The following is a 22,047-nucleotide window of genomic DNA, read 5'->3' on the forward strand; positions in this document are numbered from 1 at the left end:
ATACTTTATGTATTATTGTATTATGCATGTATCATATCTAATAATAATCTTATGTAACTGATGTGGTTATTGTGAAAATTACTGAGAAAATCTGCCTAGAATGCTCAATCACGATGCTTGTCACACACAGAGAGCTTTTATTATTTCCTAAATCCCTACTAATATATAAAAATAGCGTACATTTAGATCAATGGACTAGTTTCTTTTCACATACACATCAATTGTTTCAAGCAGGGATTTACCTGAAATTTGAGTTTCTTAAGCCAAACTTTAATATGCTTATAAAGATCTAGAGTCACATTTTTATTTATTTTTTTATTTTTTATTTTTTGCGGTACGCAGGCCTCTCACTGTTGCGGCCTCTCCCGTTGTGGAGCACAGGCTCCGGACGCGCAGGCTCAGCGGCCATGGCTCACGGGCCCAGCCGCTCCGCGGCATGTGGGATCTTCCCGGACCGGGGCACGAACCTGTGTTCCCTGCATCGGCAGGCAGACTCTCAACCACTGCGCCACCAGGGAAGCCCTAGAGGCACCTTTTTAAACCACTTAAGCACCATTATTGGATAGTTTTTTTTTTTTGGCTGCAAGGCGTGTGGGATCTTAGCTCCCTGACCAGGGACTGAACCCGTGCCCCCTCCAGTGGAAGCGGGGAGTCCTAACCACTGGACGCCCAGGGAATTCCCATCACCATTATTAGAATTAATTGATCACACTCTCACCTGTATTTTCTGAAGACTTGCTGAAACTTCACTAATATTTTGAGGTATATCAAAACATTTAGCTGTAGTGATCTTTGCATGAACCAACCACTGCTGGAAATCCTTGAAGGCTCTTCGAAACCTCTGCTGTAAAATCTGTTCTTTATTCTGACAGCCCTTGGATGCTTGCAAACAAAGACTAAAACCATGATTTGAATCATTTAATGGGAGGAAAAGAAATGATAAAGTAGATTAAAATAATGTTCAACAGAGTCAACAGTCCTGAGTATGTCCTCACACCATTTCGTAATGTATTTCAGATTAATTAATTTATATTATTACTGAACTCACAACTTAAAATAAACAAACCTCTGGCTTCTTATTTGTGTGAAAATATTTTGAATATCAGTAAGGTTCACGCTCACCAATTATATTCTTTAATCAAGCCAGAAACTTTTCTGCTGTATGTACTCAGGTCTCTGGAAAAACGACAAAGTTCATTCAGCTGAGACTTGAGATCTTCTGTCTGAGGCTCTGCTTTTTGTAGAGTATCCAGTATCTCCTATTAGGAAATAACAAGACAGAGGAACAAGCATTTAATCTGGGTAATTTCCACATCCTCATACTATACATGCATAAATCACATAATAAATTATTAGTGAGGGAAAACCCAACACAGTAGATTCAGTAAAGAAATGAGACCTATTTTCAGGACTCCCCAAGGCATATAACAGCGCTCGGTTAATCTGCATCCTGTTCAAGGCATGGATAACCACTTGAGCATCCAACGTTACCGGGTAGTCAAACGATCAAGTGGTCAAGTAACTTAAAGTGGGACAAGAAAAAGAAAAGCAAAAACAGCCTAAATTGTTTAAAAAAAAAAAACAAAAAATACCAGTCTGCCTAGGCCATTGGAAGATGTGTATGAATATTGTTGGCGTGAGGTGAAGGTGAAGAGAAATCATTTCAAAAAAAAGCAATACTTATTTGGGATTAAAAAATACATAAGGCAACTGGTTTTATGTCGTTTGTAGGGTTAACTTTCATATTAAGAATTTCTTACATTCCAGAGGTCTCATTTAACTAGTAATTTATTCATTTCCTAGTTTCATTCATACAGTCATCAAGTATTTGCTCAATGTCTGGCATGTGGAGCTCACAGTTTAACAAATGAGAGAGAGAGACGTGAATAATCACAGTATTGTGAGTACTTAATCCAAAATAAAGTGCTGGGATTTGACAAGTGCACCTCTGAAATCAGGGCCACGGTCTACTGAGCTACACAAGGTGCTCTGCAACCAGAGCTTTCTCCTTATAGCTTGTCACAAGAAGCCAATGAGATCACCAGCGTCAAATACTTAGCACAATTCCTGGCACACCAGGAGCCTAATTAGTAAAGACAGCAGGTTATTTAAGTGGGACTATGTGGATAATAGCAGCGCCAAGGTAAAAACAAAAAAAATTAAGGAGGAGAGGCAAGAAGTTGAGTAACTACCCAGATAGCTGTTGCTGTTACTATTATTATTCTCAGAGATATTTATCAAGGCCTGGCCTAGATCTGCAGGAAAACCGTGCCTCTCAACAAAGTAGGTCTGTGCGGGATCCCTCATCCTAGAAAATGGCATCACTGTTCTCCCACTGATCTGAATCAGAAAACTAAGCATCACCTTGGCCTTGCCCGTTTCCCTTCTCATTCCATACAAGAGAAACGAGGGCTGGTCTATTCTATGTCTTAACTGTTTTAATCAGTTCAGTTATCTCTTTTCTTCTGCTTCTCAGCTCTCACAGACCCCATTTACTCTCTAGAATGGCACAGTGTTCTCTGAATGTGAATCCTGTTCTCTAGTTGTCTCTTCTGTGTTTTCTCAATTCCTCAGTAACTGTGGATCTTGATGCCGTGCTCCCCTCTGGTCACCTCACCCATCTGGTCAATATGTAATCACATCTCAAGGCTCAGCTCAAATCACAGCTCCTCTAAGGATTCTCCGCCCTCTGTCCCACCTCTTAGGGGCTTATTTCGAGGATGCACAGCAACTTGTTGGCACTCATCGCAATCCACAGTCCCCAGTGGTCTTGAGTTTGTTGGCCTTTCCACCTACACTGTGATTCTGAGAGGAGGGATGCTGTTCTTGGTTTTAAAATTCGTTACTTAGCTTAGTGGCTGGGCCGGAGAGGAGTCTAAAATATTTTTATCTATAAAATTCACAAATAATAACTAGAAAGTTTCTCTCCAAACACTAAAATACTAACTACTAATTTACACCACATTGAACCATTTATTTAAGGAAGGACATTATAACTACTAAAGAAATTTACCATATACCAAAAAGTAAAAAGAACCAGAGATTCAAAGCGGTCATTTATAAATTAGATGATATGAAAAGTGCAAAGCTTTTGACCAAAGCTTTTGACTAAACATTTTTTCTAAACTTCATCATAGATTAAAGCTTTATAGCAGAGTCTTTCATTTTGTACATATCACCTCATATACTTCTGTTTCAGTTAAGTCCTAGAATGCATTTTTTTCTTAAGGTTATACAGGTTACTAAAATTGCTAAATTTCTAATTTCTAAATTAGAAATAATAACCTAGTGGATATTAAAAAATATGAGTTTTGCAAACAGAGTGAACAAGATATTTTGCAACATGATTTAATATAGTTTACAGATGATGGTCCATTTTTGTTTTTTAAAGGATTTCTTGAGTCTCATCACTTAATTGCAGAAGAGAAAGTAAACACTTGTGAAGGTTTGTGACTATTATTATGATTTTCAACAATGACAACCCCTGCCTTACAGCAAAACAATGCCAAAGAACCCTGGCAAATCCATTATTTTGTAAAACTTTTCCTATGTATTCATATGTAATGGAAGTATTATCTCTCTTTTTTTTTAATTAAAATGTTTTCCTAGCTTTATTGAAATATAATTGACATACAACGTTGTAGATAAATTTAAGGTGTATAATGTGTTGACATGATACATGTGTATGTTGCAAAATGGTTGCCACCACAGCATTAGCTCACACTTCCATCTCATCACATAATTACCATTTCTTTTTTTGTGGTAAGAACATTTATTATCTCCGTTTTTATTTTTCATTTATTTTTTCTCCCCATTTTATTGAGATATAATTGACACACAGCACTGTATAAGTTTAAGATGTACAGCATAATGTTATCTCCAAAATAGCATTATTAGAAAGACAAGAAAATCTGAATATTGGGAGGCAATGTAGTACTGTCATCAAAAGTATGAACTTTGGAGCCAAATATGGAAGTAGGTTTAAGCAGAGGGCTGTCAGCTTTGAATTACTAGTACAATTAAAAGTCCATATTCACTTTTGCATTATCCTGTGCATTTCTTATAGGATTCACCTATTATTTTCACTAATAGTATCAATGAAAACTTGGTAGAATAGTAATGTAATCTAAACACAACCAAATCTTTCTTTTCTAAAAATTTCATTCATACTAGTGGAAGAGAAAGGAAGGGAAGCAAAAAAGAACTAAAAACATTATAAATGATTTTTGTGATATCGGAGTGAATAATACTGATCACATGGGACAATTACCAACTTCCTTGTCCCTGTTTTACAGAAGTGTTTTCTGTGCTTTATTCTAAGGCTTAAGCCTAAAGGATAGGAAAGGCATCAGGAAAAAACAAAGAAACAAACAAAAACCCTAGAAACATTATAAATAAAATAGTATAAAGAGATGATTATAAAGTTTTATTTTGTGGTGTGCTATATTTCAAATATTTGATTTAAAACAAGACAATGCTGGAAATACTACATGACTTACTACAATACTGGCTGAAGCTATTTTGAAAAGATCATAACATAAATAGAAACAGAGACGTTTATACTAAACTTCCTTTTAAGGACATCCACGATTCAGAGCACTATAAAACGGCAGATATCGAAAGGCTTTCCGTGATACTATTTAACAGTAAAAGAAAGAAGACTTCAAGCTTCTGCCCATTCTTCACTCTTCCTTTTATGCTTCCCTTCCTCACATTCTGAAAGAGCAGCTATTAGTTTAAAAAAGAAAAAAGTCCACAAGGCAACTGGTGAGTGTGACCAGGAGCTCTGTTAACGGGTTAATTCAAGCACAGCTGTCAAATCCACACAGGAGAGCTAACCAGGGGGAAAACTATTAGTTGTGCTTTAGGAGATTACCAAACGTTTCTTCCAAAGCCATAAATTCAATCATTTAATTGTTAGAGATAATTCCCTGGCAGGAGAACAGCTATGACTCTCGGTCTATTTATGCCTGTGCCCACAGGCCATTTTTTCAGACTGAATGGCTGAACACAATATTACAAACTCTTACACCATAAGAATGAAAGTAAAATATTTCCACTTACAGTAAATGCTGCTTATGGTGACTAAAAACTCCCTCTCCCTTATGTCTGTATTTTTACAACGGTTTGATTTATGAGAAAAGGAAACAGATCAGCTTTACAAATTTAGTTAGGTAAACACTTATTTTTCCAAGTGTGAACGTTGCATGTTCTTAGTTAGCAAGGATTTTTTAGCAACAAGGAGCGGCAAACAAAAATTTGAGCAGAGCCACAAGCAGAAAACAGGAAGCCAACTTACCCGGCCCTTCTGCCAGCATTCCACTAGCTCCTGATCTGTGTTCCTGCCTTCCAGGAGGGCTAACTGCTGAGCCCAGCTTGTCAGGAGGGCACCGAACTGTCCCAGGGCCTCCTCCAGCTGAGCCACTTGGCCTGAGAACTCCTGCTCCGAAAGGGCCATTTGGCTAACCAGGTTCTCCAAGCTAGTCTGAGTTTGGAAAACGCTGTCTTCCCACTGCTTCCAGTCGGCACGCAGGGCCTGCATCTCCGTGTCCAAGAGCTCACAGCCACTGGCACTTGTGTTCTGTTTCACTGCAGGGGCCAGCGACTCCACTCTGCTTAGGCGGCTTACACCAATCTCTCTGGAATCCAACAGCTCCTGTAATGGAATATCACCATGGCAACCGAGAAGGCTCTGAGTCACTTGGGCTGCAAGTTTCCAAATGTGTACAGAGGGGGACCCTGTCCTGCTAGGGAGTTTTAGCAAGTGTGCTGCAAGGAACCGGAATCAATTCATCCCCCTTCTCCTAAGTCATAATAGCAGAGAATTATCATTGTGAGTGCCAAGGTTTGTGGCCAAATGAGTTGAGGAAGCCACAACATCCTGAAACAGACTAAAGAGGGACCCTGAAATCAGGCATTGTTTGAATATGTGAAACTATCTTGTTAGTGATTTAAATATTTGCCTGTAAATATTTAAATATTGCTCCTGTAAATGTGTGAATCCTACTTTTCCCTAAGTTGACGTCAAGACAAGTGAACGAGGACTGCAGAAGAACTGTGCTCTGCTCATGTCTCTACCCCATTTCCATTTTCTTCCCCGAGACGGTGGCTCAAACCACACTTCCGTTCCACTAGGAATCAAGCTAAGCCATCACAATAAAAGAATAAGCCCAACTCGATTTCAAATACTTCCGAACGTTAAGTAAACACTGTTATAGTAACTAAAATAAATAATTCACAGACATACTTATTCAAAAGTTCAAAGTAACCTTTAGACAGCATTCATTTATTACTCTTATTTTTACTTTGAAAAACCTCACTAGAAATTTAACAGTTTAACTGTAACTTTTAGGCTTAAAGCACAAAATACTCTAAAAGATAACAAGATAAAATTAAAATACGAATTGTTGATTAGGTTAAATAGTGGCATTTCTTTCTGAGAATAGATTCTTTTACGGAATCTATGTGGATGTTTATATATTTACATATTTATTGCTAAAGCCAGGATTTTGTTAGTATTAATACAAAATTATGACTTTGTTCCTGGATTAAATAGAAGGAAAAGCTGATTATTAGGGAAAAAAAACTTCCAGAAGAAAATCAATTACAAATTAACAAGTATAGGAAAAAGAGGGGTATTAAGTATGAAGCCTGTTTAACAAATTATGTGAAACACAACTATATCTTAGCTAATCTATATAATATAGTTCACATTTCATTAGATTAGCTTGAAATAAATATATCTTCTCACAAGTATATACGAGAGCCACATTTTAGTATAGATCATTTGAAAGTATTTATATAGCAGTCCAAAGTACAATCTCATGAAATCCTTATGCACATTTAGCATTTATATACACATTCGTCACCCTTTTCTCGGCAGTAGGATGCTAAAAATCTTTTTTGTTTATCAATGCATGTGGTAAGTAGTGATTTGATGAAGAAAATAACTTTTTGAAAAGAGCTAGGTATAACTATTGGATTTAAATACTTATAATTTTCCTCTGTGAGTGATTTCGAATTTCCTCTGTGAGTTCGGAGGGTATCTACTATCAAAAATCAGTTTCCCAAAATACTCTCTAAGGCATTATCCCCGTGTTCTTTGCATGACCTTGGAATATTTCAATATTTGCAATCACTAATTCCACTCATCCAGATTTTGAAGAAGGATATTATCGTTTAAAAGTGTTCTGAGGGCTTCCCTGGTGGCGCAGTGGTTGAGAGTCCGCCTGCCGATGCAGGGGACGCGGGTTCATGCCCCGGTCCGGGAAAATCCCACATGCCGCGGAGCGGCTGGGCCTGTGAGCCATGGCTGCTGAGCCTGTGCGTGCAGAGCCTGTGCTCCGCAACAGGAGAGGTCACAACAGTGAGAGGCCCGCGTACCGCAAAAAAAAAAAGTGTTCTGAAATGACTTTTTCATGTATCTCCCCATCTTGTATTTAAACTGTAAAAACATATTATATGCACATAACACACCCTCACACACACACACGTTTGGCTTTGAAGTTGCCTGTTCTTGGTTACTGCTGGGGGTGAGGAGGGTTGACATTGAAGCACAAAGGAGGTGCTACCTGACTTTCTCCAAGGTCCCTCCTCACACACACAGCAGCCTACGCTCAGGCCTGACCTGGACTTTGATAGACAACCTCTGTCAGGCTGTACATTCTCCTTCCCAAACCCCAATTTCTTCCTGCCAGCTCCTTCTCCCACATTTCCTATATTTTTTGAAGTGTTGTATAAAAGCATTTCGGAAAAAGAGCATTTGGCAACCCAGAAAGCAGCCTTTGTAAAAGAATTTCCTTGCTTTTCTGATATCGACATCTCAAAGCATGAGTTCATCCTTGCTATCTGGTCTTCCACCCTACTCTTCACTCCCCAATCCATGTCATCCAGTTTCTCTCCTGACCTGACTGTGGAAATGGCTCTCGGTGATCGCCAAGCAGCCTAACTGCCCAGTTCAGAGGCATTCGTTAGTCCTCCTCTTTTATTTTAATTTAATTTTATTTATGTTTTGCTTTTTAATTTTTTTGGCAGCGTGGCATGTGGGATCTTAGTTCCCCAACCAGGGATCGAACCCATGCCCCCTGCAGCGGAAGCACGGAGTCTTAACCACTGGGCCATCAGGGAAGTCCTGTCATTAGTCCTCCTCTTAATGGCCCCTTCTTGATGTCTCTGTGATGGTGACCACCTCCTCCACCAGGGGCCCTGGTGGTACCACACTGTCCTTTCCCCTCTCATTATTATTTCTCCTCTCTTTTCTCCCTCTCCCTTTCAAATTCTCCTCTGAGGCCCCTTAAATATTGATAACACCTGGATTTTGGTCCTGTGCACATCATTCTGTTGGCTTTATATGTAGGTCTTGGTTTCGTTCACTCTGGTGGCTTCAACTACGAACTGTGTGCTGATCATTCCAACTGGTGTCTTCAATCCAGCTTCCTAATCTAAAATTCAGACTTGAACATTCAACTACCTCCTGGACATCACCAGCTGGCAGTTCAAATCCACCTGTTAACACTGAACACCTCATCCTTCCTCTGTAACCCGTCTCCTCTGCATGAACTTGTTTTCCTCAGGTGGAGACAGCTCTGCTGACTCTAGGTAAAGTCCTGACCTTCACCTTTGACTTTTCTCACATTGTCACTCCATAGCCAATTAAATCACTCATTTACGAAATCCACTTTTCTTATCGTGTTCTATGTTGCTAAATGCTTTATGCGCACGATCTAATTTAGTCCTCAGAACTACTCTGTGAAGCAGGTACTACTGCTATTCTTATTTTACCAACTAAGGAAGAGGCTTGAGGACATCAAGTGGCTTGCCCAAAGACACAGCTAGAAAAGCAGCAGAGACAAGATGCAGCGTCAGGGTCTGATTCGAGAGCTTGAACTTGAAAAGTCTTATGAGCTATCGTTACATTTGAGGTATTATTTTATAAACATCACTTTGTGCATCATCATTCCCTCCTCCACTGCAAGTGCCTTGAGGATTGCACAACCCTGGGTGAATAAATGGATAGATGGAGGAATGGGTGGATAAGTCAAAATATTAGTGAGGAATATATGAAAGTATTCTAGGGGATCATACAGGTAATAAGAATTTAAGAAGTGGCTTTATGTGATTATCTCATTTAAAACCTATGTGGTCACTGTAAGATTTAAATAAGATAATACCCTCCGAACATTTAAAAGTAAATCCTCAAAATATAGTTATTATTGTTATCATCAACTATTATTTTTATGTTCTGATTTCCAGCTATCACAATTATACTACGTATTCCAGCATTTCCTCATCTATAACTAAACAACTGAGGATTTCATCACTGCCTAGTTTTCAGATTAAAATCTATTATTTCCACAGAGGGGAAATTATTGTCATTTAATATTCAAGTAACTAGAAATATACTTGTTCCAGCTCCCTCAGATCAATGAATTTCGGTTTTTTAAGTTGCTCTTATAAGCAGTAACTAGGTGATAGTTTTAATGCCCTTTAAAGTACTGTCTTCCATTATGTTGTTGTGCTATGGGCTAGGAAGGCAGAATAAAACAAGTGAATGGCACTTCCCAGTTATTATTCAAATGTGTTTAACCCACTTACTGCATAAGCTTTTCTTCCACTGTGCAAGAAAATAGGATCTGGTTTTGTCAGCCCACTAGTCTGGGGCATATTTCTTCGGCTTTGATGCTATAGCAATCAGCACATTTGCATACAGAAGCATCTACAGACAATGTTCTATTTTCCTCACCAGTGTCAAGTGTTTTAAATTCCCTTTTTTCTCTTGCTTAAGGGTAAGGTAATAAATACCAACAAATGGAAAATAGGAAGAAAACATTTTAAATAAAAAGTCTTATCTACAGAATCTTTATCACAGGTGTGTGATACTCAAGAACCGATGAAAGAATGAAGTTATAAAAACCTGTCCATTTTCTGACCTTAATTTTAGATAATTTTTTCTGGGTGGCTGATGAGTCTCCAGACATATCCGACCACCGATGAAGGTCTTCCTTTGCTGAATGCAGCCAATCAGTGAATTCCTGGACTGCGTCTAAATACATGAGATGATCTTTCACAATCTCTTCTACTTTCCTCATTTTCTCCTAGTAGCCAAAGAAAAGAGTACTTTAACAATAGTAATTATTGAGAATCTGAAATCAGACAAGGTAACAGGTCTCTTAATCATCTGAGAAGATTTCCTTCTTATTCCTGAATTTTCTCTATGTTTGATATCTTTAAATGAAAAGATCAAATTTTAATTAGACTGAAAGACATTGAAGAAGCAACCATTTTCCTTTAGGTATTTTTTTAGTTTAGCTCAGAATAAAAATCTATGCTTAATGAATGTTGACTAACATCCCTCACTAATAATCCACTTAATTATTATTATTATAACTATTTTTGTTATTCAGGCAATTATTTGTGTTGCCTTTGTGTACAGTATTCTGCTCAGCACTTTAAATGCATTTGCTCATTTAATCCTCACAACAGCCATATGATGTAGATACTATTATTAACACTATATTATAGGAAGGGACCTCCAGAGGTTACAGAGGTTAAGTAACATGCCCAAAGTCATATATCCAAAAGAGGGTCAAAGTCAGATTTCAAATGTAGGTCTTTTTGACTCAAAAGTCATAGCTCTTAATCACTACCAAAATAAAAATTAAGATAAACTACCACATATGTTAAAAATTGTAGTATTAATAATACAAAGGTAGTTCCCCAAAGGAAAACCAAGAAGGGGGGGAAAAAAAACTTCTCCCTTACTTTCTTTAACATTCTCACAAATACACAAAAGAAAACTCATGGAAGAAAGTAATAATTCAGAGATAGAACTGAGAGAAAACCTTGATATTACATGAAGGAGTCTATTTCTTAGAGAACAGGAAAATGCAGTTTTTACTAAAATGAGAAATAAATACTTGGTACATGATTGAAATCTGGGAGGTAACTAGACTTGCTTTAATACAACAAACGTAAGTGGCAGCAAAAGAAAAAGAACTCTAAACCCTGACAATTGAGTCTCAGGCAATCTTACAAAGAAAAGAAGTGGGTTGATTAACATTCTAAGTGGAGAAAAGATGAAAAACCAAAGAATAAAAAATAATCCCAACATTGCAGAAAGAGAAAAATTCATGAGCGTTCATTGGTGAGAAATGACCCTTTATGTAATACCTGTTCACTAAAGGTACACACAGTTTCAGAGCAGCCAGTTCTCCTGTAATTCAACCCATAGTGTATTCTTTACCTGAACCTTGAAGTTTTTTTTCTTCACTATAAAGCACTAACCTTGGAAACGGTCATTATATCATTAAACTGGGTTTTCAGTTCCTCTTGAGCCGCTTCCTTGAAAGACTCATCCTCAGTCTTCTGGTAGAGCTCCCTGGCCTTGGCGGTGAGTCGCTGCAGGACTGCGGCGTGATCTTCTGCCTCAGATACGACGGACTGAAAGTGGTCCAGAAGGGAAAACTTCTCTTTCAGACCCGGCTGCGGTTGCAAGGGATGTTCTACCTTTTGATCCACTGATTCCATCCACTGCTCCAACTGGTTTTTCCTCTCTAGATAGTCATTCCATTGGCTAATCACAGACTCTAAAGTGCTAGAATTAATGTCACATGTTATAAAAATAAGTTATCTTAACATCTCTACTAAAAACCAATCACGAGGGCATTGCAGCCATGTAAGCTGTTCTGCTGAATGCTATTGAAGTGATGAAAACACTGCTTTTAAGTGCAGGGAGAAACATGACTCCTCTGACCCACAACACCGTTTCTTCAAATGAAAATAAATCTATGTCAAACTTGAAGATGCTGTAGTCACATATGCATCTGGGCATTTGTCTTGCAAATGCTAATTGTCTAAATGAACAGACACATACATGTGTTACATTGAGAAAACATCAGCTCTGGGGCATCAGTTAAATTTTATTTAATATACATCAATTCTTTATTTTCTTGGACTCAGTTTATCTTATTAAAGTCAGATGATTATTTAGTGACAGGAGTGAAAAATGTAAGGTATTCTTTCTGGGTAAATAATATAATTAGATTGATTTTTCACTTAAGGATATAATACACAATGTTTAGGGCTCCTGTGTTGAATGTGTGAAGGAATGAAGGTTCAGTGCATTAATAATGTAAGAAATTTAGTCACTAAAGTCACGTAAGTAAGAGTCAAGTAAATAGCTCTCCAGACAGTCAAGTAAAAGGCTCTCCAGACTGGCATTTTTAAAACTCCTCCAATATTCAGCTTTATAAACTATTCAAAACTCACTTTCAGTGACCCCTCACACCCTCCCTTGCATATAATCCTATGATCCTGGAGTTATATCTGTGGTGAATGTACTTCCAAATTGTTCCTTTTGCTCAAATTGTTCCTTTTACATCAAGAGAAACCTCCTCATACATACCCTAAAGCCCTATTCTTTCCTCAAAGAATTTTCTAGAAAGTGCAAATCAATCTCACTTCTCCAGAAGCTACCCCAAGCCCTGCCTTCTTCCACAGTCTCATAGCATTTCAGTAACACAATCTGAGTCAGGTTTTCATTTTTATTTGTGGAAGGTATCCTACCCTAGCCTCTGAGCACTTAGAGGGCAAAACCTACCTTGTTCAGTTTCATTATTTTAGCACAATAATTTGAGCCCTGCGACTGCTCAGAATGCAGTTGCCAACTGTAATTTCTTGCTGAAAGGGGGAAATCAAGGATTTGAATCTGCTTCTTGTGTGTAACATTTTATTCTAGCATCAGGAAAATATTCACCCGTATTCCTATTCACTTTTATGAAGCTGGCCTGTTGCCAAGCATTGGGAAGTTCAGTTCATGCTCCAGCGGTCTGCTCTACAGAATAACAGAATCATGGGATCTGATTTTTTTCTTTGCTGCCCATTATGAGTTGTGATGAAGACTGAAGTCCTGCTGACTTTGGGAGTCACCACCTACACTCCATGTTTAAAGGAGACAAAACAAAGCACCATTCCCCAAATTTTAGTTGTAACCATGGTTCACTGTTTACACCGCAGTGAGTCACTGCGGTGTTGTTTTGTTTTGTGATGAACTTTAATCTTTTATTCAGCTGTTTATTAAGATCGTATTGAGCACACACTTCTTCAGTGATCAAACATATAACCTTTAGAATGTGCCTCCTGGAATGGGTTTTGGTATTTTGGTATGACTTTCGAAAGTCATTTGTCCAACGAGCCAGCCAGATTATTTGTTGATACTCGGAGAAGAGGGAGGAAGATAAAGTCTTCCACTCACAAATATAACACAACAACAACAACACCCGGTGTAACAATCCGTATCTTCTCTACTTTCTCATCAGCGTCTAGCGCAGGGGGTTTGGGCGAGCTGGAGGATGTTTGTGTGAGGGTGTCCACGCAATGCAGGAGGTTGGCCTCACGCTAAATGCCAGGATACCCCATCGCCGGGGTGGTCAGATACTCTCCCCATATCTCCATATCCCCAGTGTCAGTGATATTACTTCGGTTGAGAAAAAGATTTATATGTAAGCCTAATAGTTGCCAATGACTTAATTTCCCTTAAAAAGCAAAAAGTTATTAAAGTTGTTAAAGACCACATATCCTTGCTTTGATGAATTGAAAGGAGGTACAATTCCACGAGAGGTATTATGGGAGATGCAAATATTACACACACACACACACACACAAAGTAAGTAAACAAACAAACAAAACTGGCCTTTGCAGTTACAGAAAATACCATCTAGGCAAAGACAGACACGCACACAACTAGCTCTAATAATATGCTTGGAAACTCTCCTGCAGGATACCCTCAGCGTGCACCATCATTTTACTAAGCCACTGGGTTTGAGTCAGGCAAAGAAACACTAAAAATAGGCTCTGTACCTCTGAGCACGGACGGAGGAGCTCATGATGTCAGCCCACACATCTTTAAGCGTCTGTAGCTGAGTCTCGATTACCTTCTGACCTTCCTTGTTGCTACTTCTCAAGGCCTGTTCCCCTTTGCCAATGGCCATATTCAGTTTAACTTCCCCTTCACCTTTCATCAGGAGAATATCCTATGAAGGAAGAATGAACACTTGTCAGCAGGATTACTAAAACCTTCTGATGTTTTGAAAAACGGCCATGTTTCCCATGAGAATCAAGGTAGGGCACACCTTACTCATCTTAAAATGAAAAAACAACAACAACGTCAAACTCTGTGCCCTACTGCACTGTAACACCTTACTTAAATATTAGATGTCTGGGAGTCTGGGAGTCAGAGATGAACTCCGATTAAGTTCTTGGAAAACTCTGGGCCACTAGCCTAGAAATGGAACTTTACTGAATTTTGCATCAGAGAAATAAGAAGTCATTCTGAAAATGAAGACACACCTGTCAAAAACTTAACAGTCCCGTTTTCACTGCCTGGCTCATTTCTGCTTTTCAAGCTCACCTTCGTTGACTGCAGGCTGGGTTGGTAGCCTCTTTTGTACTTCAGTCATGGCCCCTACATACAGGCTGCACTGCAAGTAACAAGTTACAGGTTGGTGTCTCCCACTAACTGTGAACTCCTAGAATGCAAGGACTAATTTTTGTTTCTATATTCCTATCAACTTGCATAGTGCTTAGAGTAGAGTAGCTTTTCCATAATGTTTGCTAAATGTTTACTAAAAAAACCGCAAAAATTATTTTAAAGCTATTTGAACAAAAATATTCCTTTACAAAAGAGAAAACTGATCCCTCCAAATCCTTTTTGCCCAGTTTCTCCATTCTGCCTACATACTCCTCACGTGGAGGCTCGCAGAACAACGAGGACCCAACTGAACCATCTGCGAATCTACTCAAAGTCTTCCGAAGGCAGCCATGTCGGGCCGGCGCCCCGCGCACCTGCACTTGTGACAGCTGTCTCTCCAAGGCGTCTCTGCCCCCCACGGTGCTCTCTGCACAGGCCAGTCTGTCTTGCATATCTTTCACGCAGGACCACATGCTCTGCAGCGCTTCCTCCAGGGCCTCGTGCTCCTGCAAGGCCATCTGGCAGCTCCGGAGCTTCTCCTTGGTCCTTCGGAGTAAGTTCTGGTAGTTAGCGAGGAGCTGGGAGCACAGGCGGGCTTCTTTCCCAGCGCCATGGCCTTCTTCACTGAGAAGCTGCCCTCTCTGGGAAAGCTTGTCAAGAGACTCTCTAAAGAAAACAAACAAACAAAAATTTAATTCTGACATTCTGGAGCACAGGGGAGTGATAACTGATTGTTGACATTAGAGCAGTGACCAGACAAGAGCTCACAGCTGACATGCCTTTCGGTGAGGATGCTGGGGGCCCTCAGAGGGCTGGCTACCTCGTTCCCTGTGGTTTCTCTGAATGTAGTCAATTCACATGGGGGTTTTGATTCGCTCTGTGCTATGCCTAGATGCCAGCCCACTGTATTGTTAGGGATTCACTTCAGGAAATGGCCCAGGCCTGCCTCTTCTAGCCGATCTCTAACTTTTCTCCATTCCTAGCTAATGCTCTAACCATAAACAGCTCCCTGAAATTCCCCAAACGCTATGTATCTACTGTATACACACGGAGACTCCTGCTTCGTTAAAACTCTTCTGCTTCTTCTCTGATTGGTCCTTCAAATCTCAGTGCAGTTATCACATCCCCAGGAAGCATCATGATGACTCCTCTTCTGGGTGCCCTCTGCCTGTCTTACTCTCTCACCTCATACGCTCTGTCTGTCTCAATCCACAAGGCTTTCACCTTCTAGAAGCCAAGGCTGTTACATTCATCTCATATCCCAGGACCCAGCATGATGTCTGGCAGAGATAAAATGCCAAAAAAAAAGTTTCTTTCAAAAGGCCATCTTATGAATACTTATGGGTTCCTTTGTTGTATCTTGGGAACTTTTCTCATCTCAGTTTGGGGTTATGTTAATTAGGTCAAGGGAAAACATTATCATGTGTGGCTGGGTAGGCTTCATCTTGTTTCATGGATGTCTGAATTCCAATCAGCACATCTATCAGGAAATGCCTGGGATACCAGAAGGGAGAGTACAGATGACATAACGCAAACTGTTGTGAATGCTAGAAAAAGAATAGGAAGCCCATCTCCTACATTGTCTTTTTTTTTTTTTTCCTACTATGTATGTAGAGAGCATCCTATGGGCCTCTGTGAGATACATAAGACTTATACAACATTCCATATTCTTTAAAATACATCTCTTTTACTTGCAATCTGCTTGAGACATGAAGGTGAGACATGAAAGTGGCTTAAGCAAAGATGTGAGTTAAATAATAATTCAAGATGACAGATATCACTTGTTACCATGAGGAGAACTGCTTAATGGATGATAAAAATTCAATGATTCTCAAGTTTGGTGTTCTTTTGAAAAATACAGGACATCCCCCCAAGTTATGCAAAGTACTGGAAAATATTATGACAAAAAAAATCCAAAGGACTAGGGGGGAGCAAGTGGCAAGCAAGTGAAAGAAGTCGGATGACTCAGCTGGAGAAGCTGGGAGACCAGCAGAGCACATTAGGATCACCCTGAGAAGCACCCAGCGCTAAAGAAGCTGGGAGCAAATACACCTAAGGACTCTTAGCATCTGGTCTTGGAATATCAGAGAGTAATAGCTCAGGAAGAATATGTAAAGTCATTTCAAATGTTTGAAAGGAGGAGAGAAGTAGGTCTGGCCATGTAATACTGTACCTAAACAAGAGTCAAGATTTAAAAAGTAAATAAAGTGCAGTGTAATTTTCAGGAAGTTATAGAGTTAGAATAATGCTATTATTCTGTTAATTCAGCAAATATTTTCTATTGTTGGCACTATACTAGATAAAGATGATAAAGACCTGATGGTCTCTGGCCTTGAGATACTCACCATTGGGTTGGGGTTTATTAAATTGAAACTGAGCAGGACCTTGTGGGGCCCTCCCAGGTAAAAAAGCCCTTCTGGGTCCCCTGTCTCTTTGTTCATAGGAAAGCTGTAGTCTCCCAGGCCTCCTTGAGTCACAAAGGAGCGGGCTCAAACAGTTAACGATTAGGACAGTAGAGTCACAGAATCTTTAGTTCCTCCCTGAAGATACGTTAAGTGTCTGATGCACATTCCTGAGGTGTTTTGCAGATACTAAAACCTCCACCAGAGGGAAAAAAGCTAACTGCATGGTGACCAGGTTGTAGCCATGACATAAGCTGCTCCCTCTTGAGCAGGACTGAATCTGTGGCTTTGCACAATTCCAGACACTGGCCTCAAGGAAATTGTAACAAACCGACCCTGGAATTGAAAATTAACTGTGCTTAAAATAATCAGTATGACACTGACCAGACTACTTACTGCATGATCAGTTTCAAGATGATTCTAGAAGCTAACTGTACTGTTTTGCACATAGTCTCTGTTTGCGCACCCTTGAAGCTTTCCTTTAAAAGCTCCTGCCCTCTGATCGGCAATGGGGAGTTGGTTCTTTGGGACATGAGTTTACCTTCTCCCCAGGATTGCCAGCTTCCTCAATAAAGCCATCTTTCCTTTCACCCAACACTTGTCTCTCAGTATTGGATTCTTGAGTGATGAGAAGCCTAACCTGAGTTCAGTAACAAAATCAACAAAGTGTTTACCCCATGGTAAAGGCTCACAGAGTTGGCACCAAAACATTCCAGGGAAATTTTATAATAGTCATCAAACTATCACACCAACAACAGCTGTCAGTATGCGTTCTGTTTGTATACTTGTTCGTATGCTTGTTTTTTTCAAGACAAGGAATACTTAGCATGCTTGACCAAAAAGAGGATTCAGAGGAAACGGAATGAGTATGATCTGAATTAGGCAAATTTTACTCAGTTGATCATGGCTGCTGATTTGGTTGATCAAGCAGGCTGGATACCAGCCTTCTGCTGCTCAAAGTGTATCTGCTCTGCAAGACGACAGTGAGACAGTTAAAAGAGTTTTGGCTCAAGCTGCCCTCCCCTAGTGGAAAGTGTTCTATCTTCCAATGCAAGAGTTCCAATGAAGCAACTGAAAATGCCAGGGCTGGAGTGTAAATTGAGGGAGCAAAGCCATGAAAGTGGTGGAGTCCAAAGCATAGGCCAGAGAACTCTGCCTGAGAAGGAGTCAGAAACATTTGCTCAGTTGGCAAGCAATAAGGAGACAAATATTGCAGTGGAGAAAACGAACCTCTAGGACAGCCAGACTTCATGACCATACACCTTTTGCTTTCCTAAGAATATTACGAGGATGGGGTGGATTGGAAATGGTGCTGCAGGCTGATGTGTGTGAAGAATATATGGAAATTGGGGTCTCATTTATTTCTGTAAATGAAGGGTATCTTTATAATCACCTTATATCCTTATAATAACCCCCGAGAGGAAAATATATTTTTATTATTATCATTATTATTATCACAATGCTTAAAAGCTAATATCAAGAAATATAGGAAATGAGTGACCTGTCCAATTTGTTGAGCAAAGGGAGATGTCACTGGGATGGAAACCAGCTCCTTACCTCCAACCCGATGCTCTCTCCAGATCACCACACTGCCACAGAAACACTGCACAATCATTTGTATGCCACACATTGGGGGATAGAAACATAACCACCACCAACTAACCAACTAACGAGCCAACAACCAACCCAAATACCGAACCAACCAAACAAACAAACACTTGTTAGTAGGGAAAGAATCTATTCCACTTCTGCACCCTACCTTGCAGCCAGCAGTTCTCCCAGAAACATTTCAATTTTATGGACTTCGTTTTTCTTCTCAGGAATATGTTGCTTACTCTCTCCTAAGTCTTCTGTACTTAATCTTTCATCCATTTCATGGATCCAAACATTCAGTTTTCTGTGTTGATCTTCAAAGCTAAAGAAAACAAACACACCTTAGAGAAATTTTAATATCCTCATTATAGTAAATAAATTCCAATATCTGAGGTCACAGTGTCTATGGCAATTAAGATCTCATGAATTTTCAAGTAGAGAAGAAAACTCGACAATAAGGCAATTAAATTATCCCTTATTTCAGTAACAAAATGACAAATTCTGGACATTTCTCTTGAGATACAAGCAAAAAAAAAAGAAGCACCTCATCTTGCTGAGTTGATTTCCTTGGTAATTATAGCTGATAATTACCAACAAGATAACATTCCCATGTCAGTGGGCACTCAAGTTTGTGTCTTACTACAAAGACCCTGAATTGGGGCCAGTGGATAAATGGGGCAGTGGAAGCCCTGGGAGAAGAAGGGAAAGTCATCTCTGTGTCTTTGTACCTTCTGGGGATTTGAATGTGGCACAAGAGCTCTAGGGCTCTTAAGTTTTGAAAACAACGTAAATTCTCTAAGAAACCTTGACAAGAGTCAGGCACATTACTCGCCAACCAAAAAGGCATTTTGATTATACTGACATCTTTCTTTTCCTAGCAATAGAAAATTTTTTTCTTTCTAATTTTATATTCACCCATGTTGACATAGCTTCCTGACTGGAATCTTGATTCAGAGAAATACAATAAGTGTTTTCCACCATAATTCCAACTCAGCAGAAGGAGACACAGGAAAGGACTTGGGTAATCTAAAACCTGGGTATCAAAACTCTAACATCTCGATTTAGCCAAACAGACAAAAAAATACATGCATTTATGCCATTAAAAATTATTAATGAATATAATTCCTTTCTTTATCTATATAGAAAATAAAGCCAAATGATGCCATCAGAGTTTGAGCAATCAATTATTGTCCTAGTATGAACATGTACTTAAGGTCAAAACTTATTATAATTTAAACTCACAGTTTCAAATATTTTTTGTTTATTCCCAATGGGTCTTTAAATCCTGAAAATATATTCTGTGTATGATGAAGTCTACGCTTGTCAAAACAACCTACCTCCCAAGTTCCAAAGCACAGTCTTGAAGAGCCTGTTTGTCTTTAAGGCATTGTTTCAGAAATGCTTGAAACTCTTCATTAGCCTTTGTAATTTGCTCCTGAATGCTACTGACAATTTGTTTAGGCAAATGTGCATACAAAGTCTGCCCTTCTCGAGTCACTGCATCAAGCTTGCTCTGCCCATCGCTGACAGAGTCCAAAAGGTTCTGTTTCGGGAAATAAAGGTAATAGAAAATATTTGCTATTATTCAAAGACCCTGCTGCATGGGAGCATTAATTACAGTTCTGACCTGAGAAAGTGGAGCAAGAGAAGAAAAACAGAGCCCAAAGGAAGAGGCCTTTGACAAGGCTGGAGTGAGAATGATGTATACAATTGGCTATAATCAAGACTCAGAACGGAGGACAGTGCCAGGCAGTCACTGGAACCACTGAGGACCAACTGCGAGCAGCATCGAGCTGGAAAGGATGATGCTCTCATCAAGGTCTGTGCTCAGTCTCTCCCCATTCCCAACATCCCAATCTGGTCCAGGCTCCACCTCCTCACATGGTTACCTGTCTCCACCCCTCCTCCTTGTCTGACCCCCTGTCTTCAGATCCCTTATTTTCTTGGTGTGCACCTCTTCCTTGGAAGATCATATGCATATGCGCGTGGCTTCAACAGAGCACAAGAAGCCCAGGACTGCTGTGCCACCCCTGCCTCTCCACTGAGCTCCACGGTGGCATTTGTGATCGTCACTCAGACTTTTCTTCGTGGAATTCCACTGCATCTCAAGTCTCAAAGGGGACAACTCCACATCTGAATTCACCAAGCCTCCTGCAAAACCGCTTCCTGTATTATAATGCTCTTCCGCTTCCTGTATTATAATGCTCTTCCACTTCCTGTATTATAATGCTCTTCCTTCCCTGACTGCTAATGAGTTATCTACATGATTGCCATCACCCATTAGGCCACAAAATCCTCACGCTCCTCATTAACTTTCTAAAACTATTTTTATAAGACTTAACACAGTGCTTTGCTCAGATCAGTCGCTTGAAAAACCTGGCCAAAACTCAATTTGAACCTAGGCTCCTGTCAATCATTCTTACCTCTGCGTCACAATGGCCTTCCCTTACCAGAATTTATACATTTTTCATTGTCTGTAACACCTATAAAATCTATAATATCTATTGCTTTTATTTGAATATATCGTAGCTCCAAATTTAGATGATAGGTTATTAAAATTACACAAGCCATGTCTTCTTTCTTAAAACTCCTTCATGATAATGATGTTAAAGAAATACAATTATTTATGCTTTTACTGCTATAAAAACTGAAATCAGGTTTAGTTCTGAATGAATTCCAAAGAATGATCAACAGGCTAAAAAAGAGAGGAAAGGGATCTAGAAATTCTAACATTTTCTCAACTTACTTTTCATATATTAACTATCTCCTTTCAAGTCAAGAAACCTCATTCTGTTAGGGAAGAAGAAAAATTTGAAGAAAATAAAGTTTGGGGAAATAGATGATTTAGGTCTGACTTGAAGGCACTTGAGTGCAGTTTAGGGAAGAAGGAAAGGCAGTGCCAGGTTGCATACCTGAAGATCATGGAGCTTTGCCTCCAGAACTTTGCTGTCCCCGGTTCTATCTGATGATTCCTTTGCCGCTGCCTTTATTCCAGAAAACCACTCTTGAAATTCCTGCATAGACTCTTTGGAAAGTAACGAAAATAAGAAATACATCCAAAACATTGAAAGAGCTTCCAGGATGACCACGATGAATTAATTCTGGCCTTCAGCCCATTGCATCTTGCCTTACAACAAATATTCCAGAAAGAAAACAACAACGATAATAATATAGAATATAATACAGTATGATCTATAATCATGACTGTTCATGGTAGAATTGAGAAATTATCTCAGATATAAGACTGAAAAGAAATTCGTATTTCTGACATGTTTGATTTCCCATTGTGTTTCTTTCGGTAAAGAAAGATAATTGCCTGATTATGTCAGATTGAGCAATGCTCTAGAGGCGTTAAAGCCATTCCTATGGCAAAGGGAAGAACCATCTCCTCAGCCCACCACGCTGACTTAGAGCATCTTACATTCACACCAGAGCAGAGGCACAACTGTGTGGGAGGCCGAGTCAGGGACATATGACCAGCAATTTCCTGAACTACAAGGCTGCTGTTCCACAGCCTCTCCTAAGATCCAAGTTTATCGTCTCACTTCATCATAGCAGTGGGACTCATTTTCCACATAAATGAGC

General features: G+C 39.5%; 1 protein-coding gene across 16 annotated transcripts in view; it reads right to left on the minus strand.

The window, feature by feature from the left end:
* Positions 1 to 22,047, minus strand: part of SYNE1 (spectrin repeat containing nuclear envelope protein 1) — a 465,530-nt gene that overhangs the window by 233,976 nt on the left and 209,507 nt on the right. For all 16 annotated transcript variants that reach the window (XM_079939340.1, XM_079939347.1, XM_079939346.1 and 13 more), the window contains 10 exons: positions 21,375 to 21,487; positions 19,800 to 20,005; positions 18,629 to 18,784; positions 14,842 to 15,133; positions 13,858 to 14,030; positions 11,284 to 11,593; positions 9,930 to 10,094; positions 5,300 to 5,656; positions 1,123 to 1,259; positions 719 to 896 (listed from right to left, as the gene is read on the minus strand). In XM_079939340.1, coding sequence (XP_079795466.1) covers positions 719 to 896; positions 1,123 to 1,259; positions 5,300 to 5,656; positions 9,930 to 10,094; positions 11,284 to 11,593; positions 13,858 to 14,030; positions 14,842 to 15,133; positions 18,629 to 18,784; positions 19,800 to 20,005; positions 21,375 to 21,487 — 2,087 coding nt within the window. The remainder of the gene's footprint in view (positions 1 to 718; positions 897 to 1,122; positions 1,260 to 5,299; positions 5,657 to 9,929; positions 10,095 to 11,283; positions 11,594 to 13,857; positions 14,031 to 14,841; positions 15,134 to 18,628; positions 18,785 to 19,799; positions 20,006 to 21,374; positions 21,488 to 22,047) is intronic.

Source organism: Stenella coeruleoalba (genome assembly GCF_951394435.1).
Source record: "Stenella coeruleoalba genome assembly, chromosome: 12".
Classification (NCBI taxonomy): Eukaryota; Metazoa; Chordata; class Mammalia; order Artiodactyla; family Delphinidae; genus Stenella; species Stenella coeruleoalba.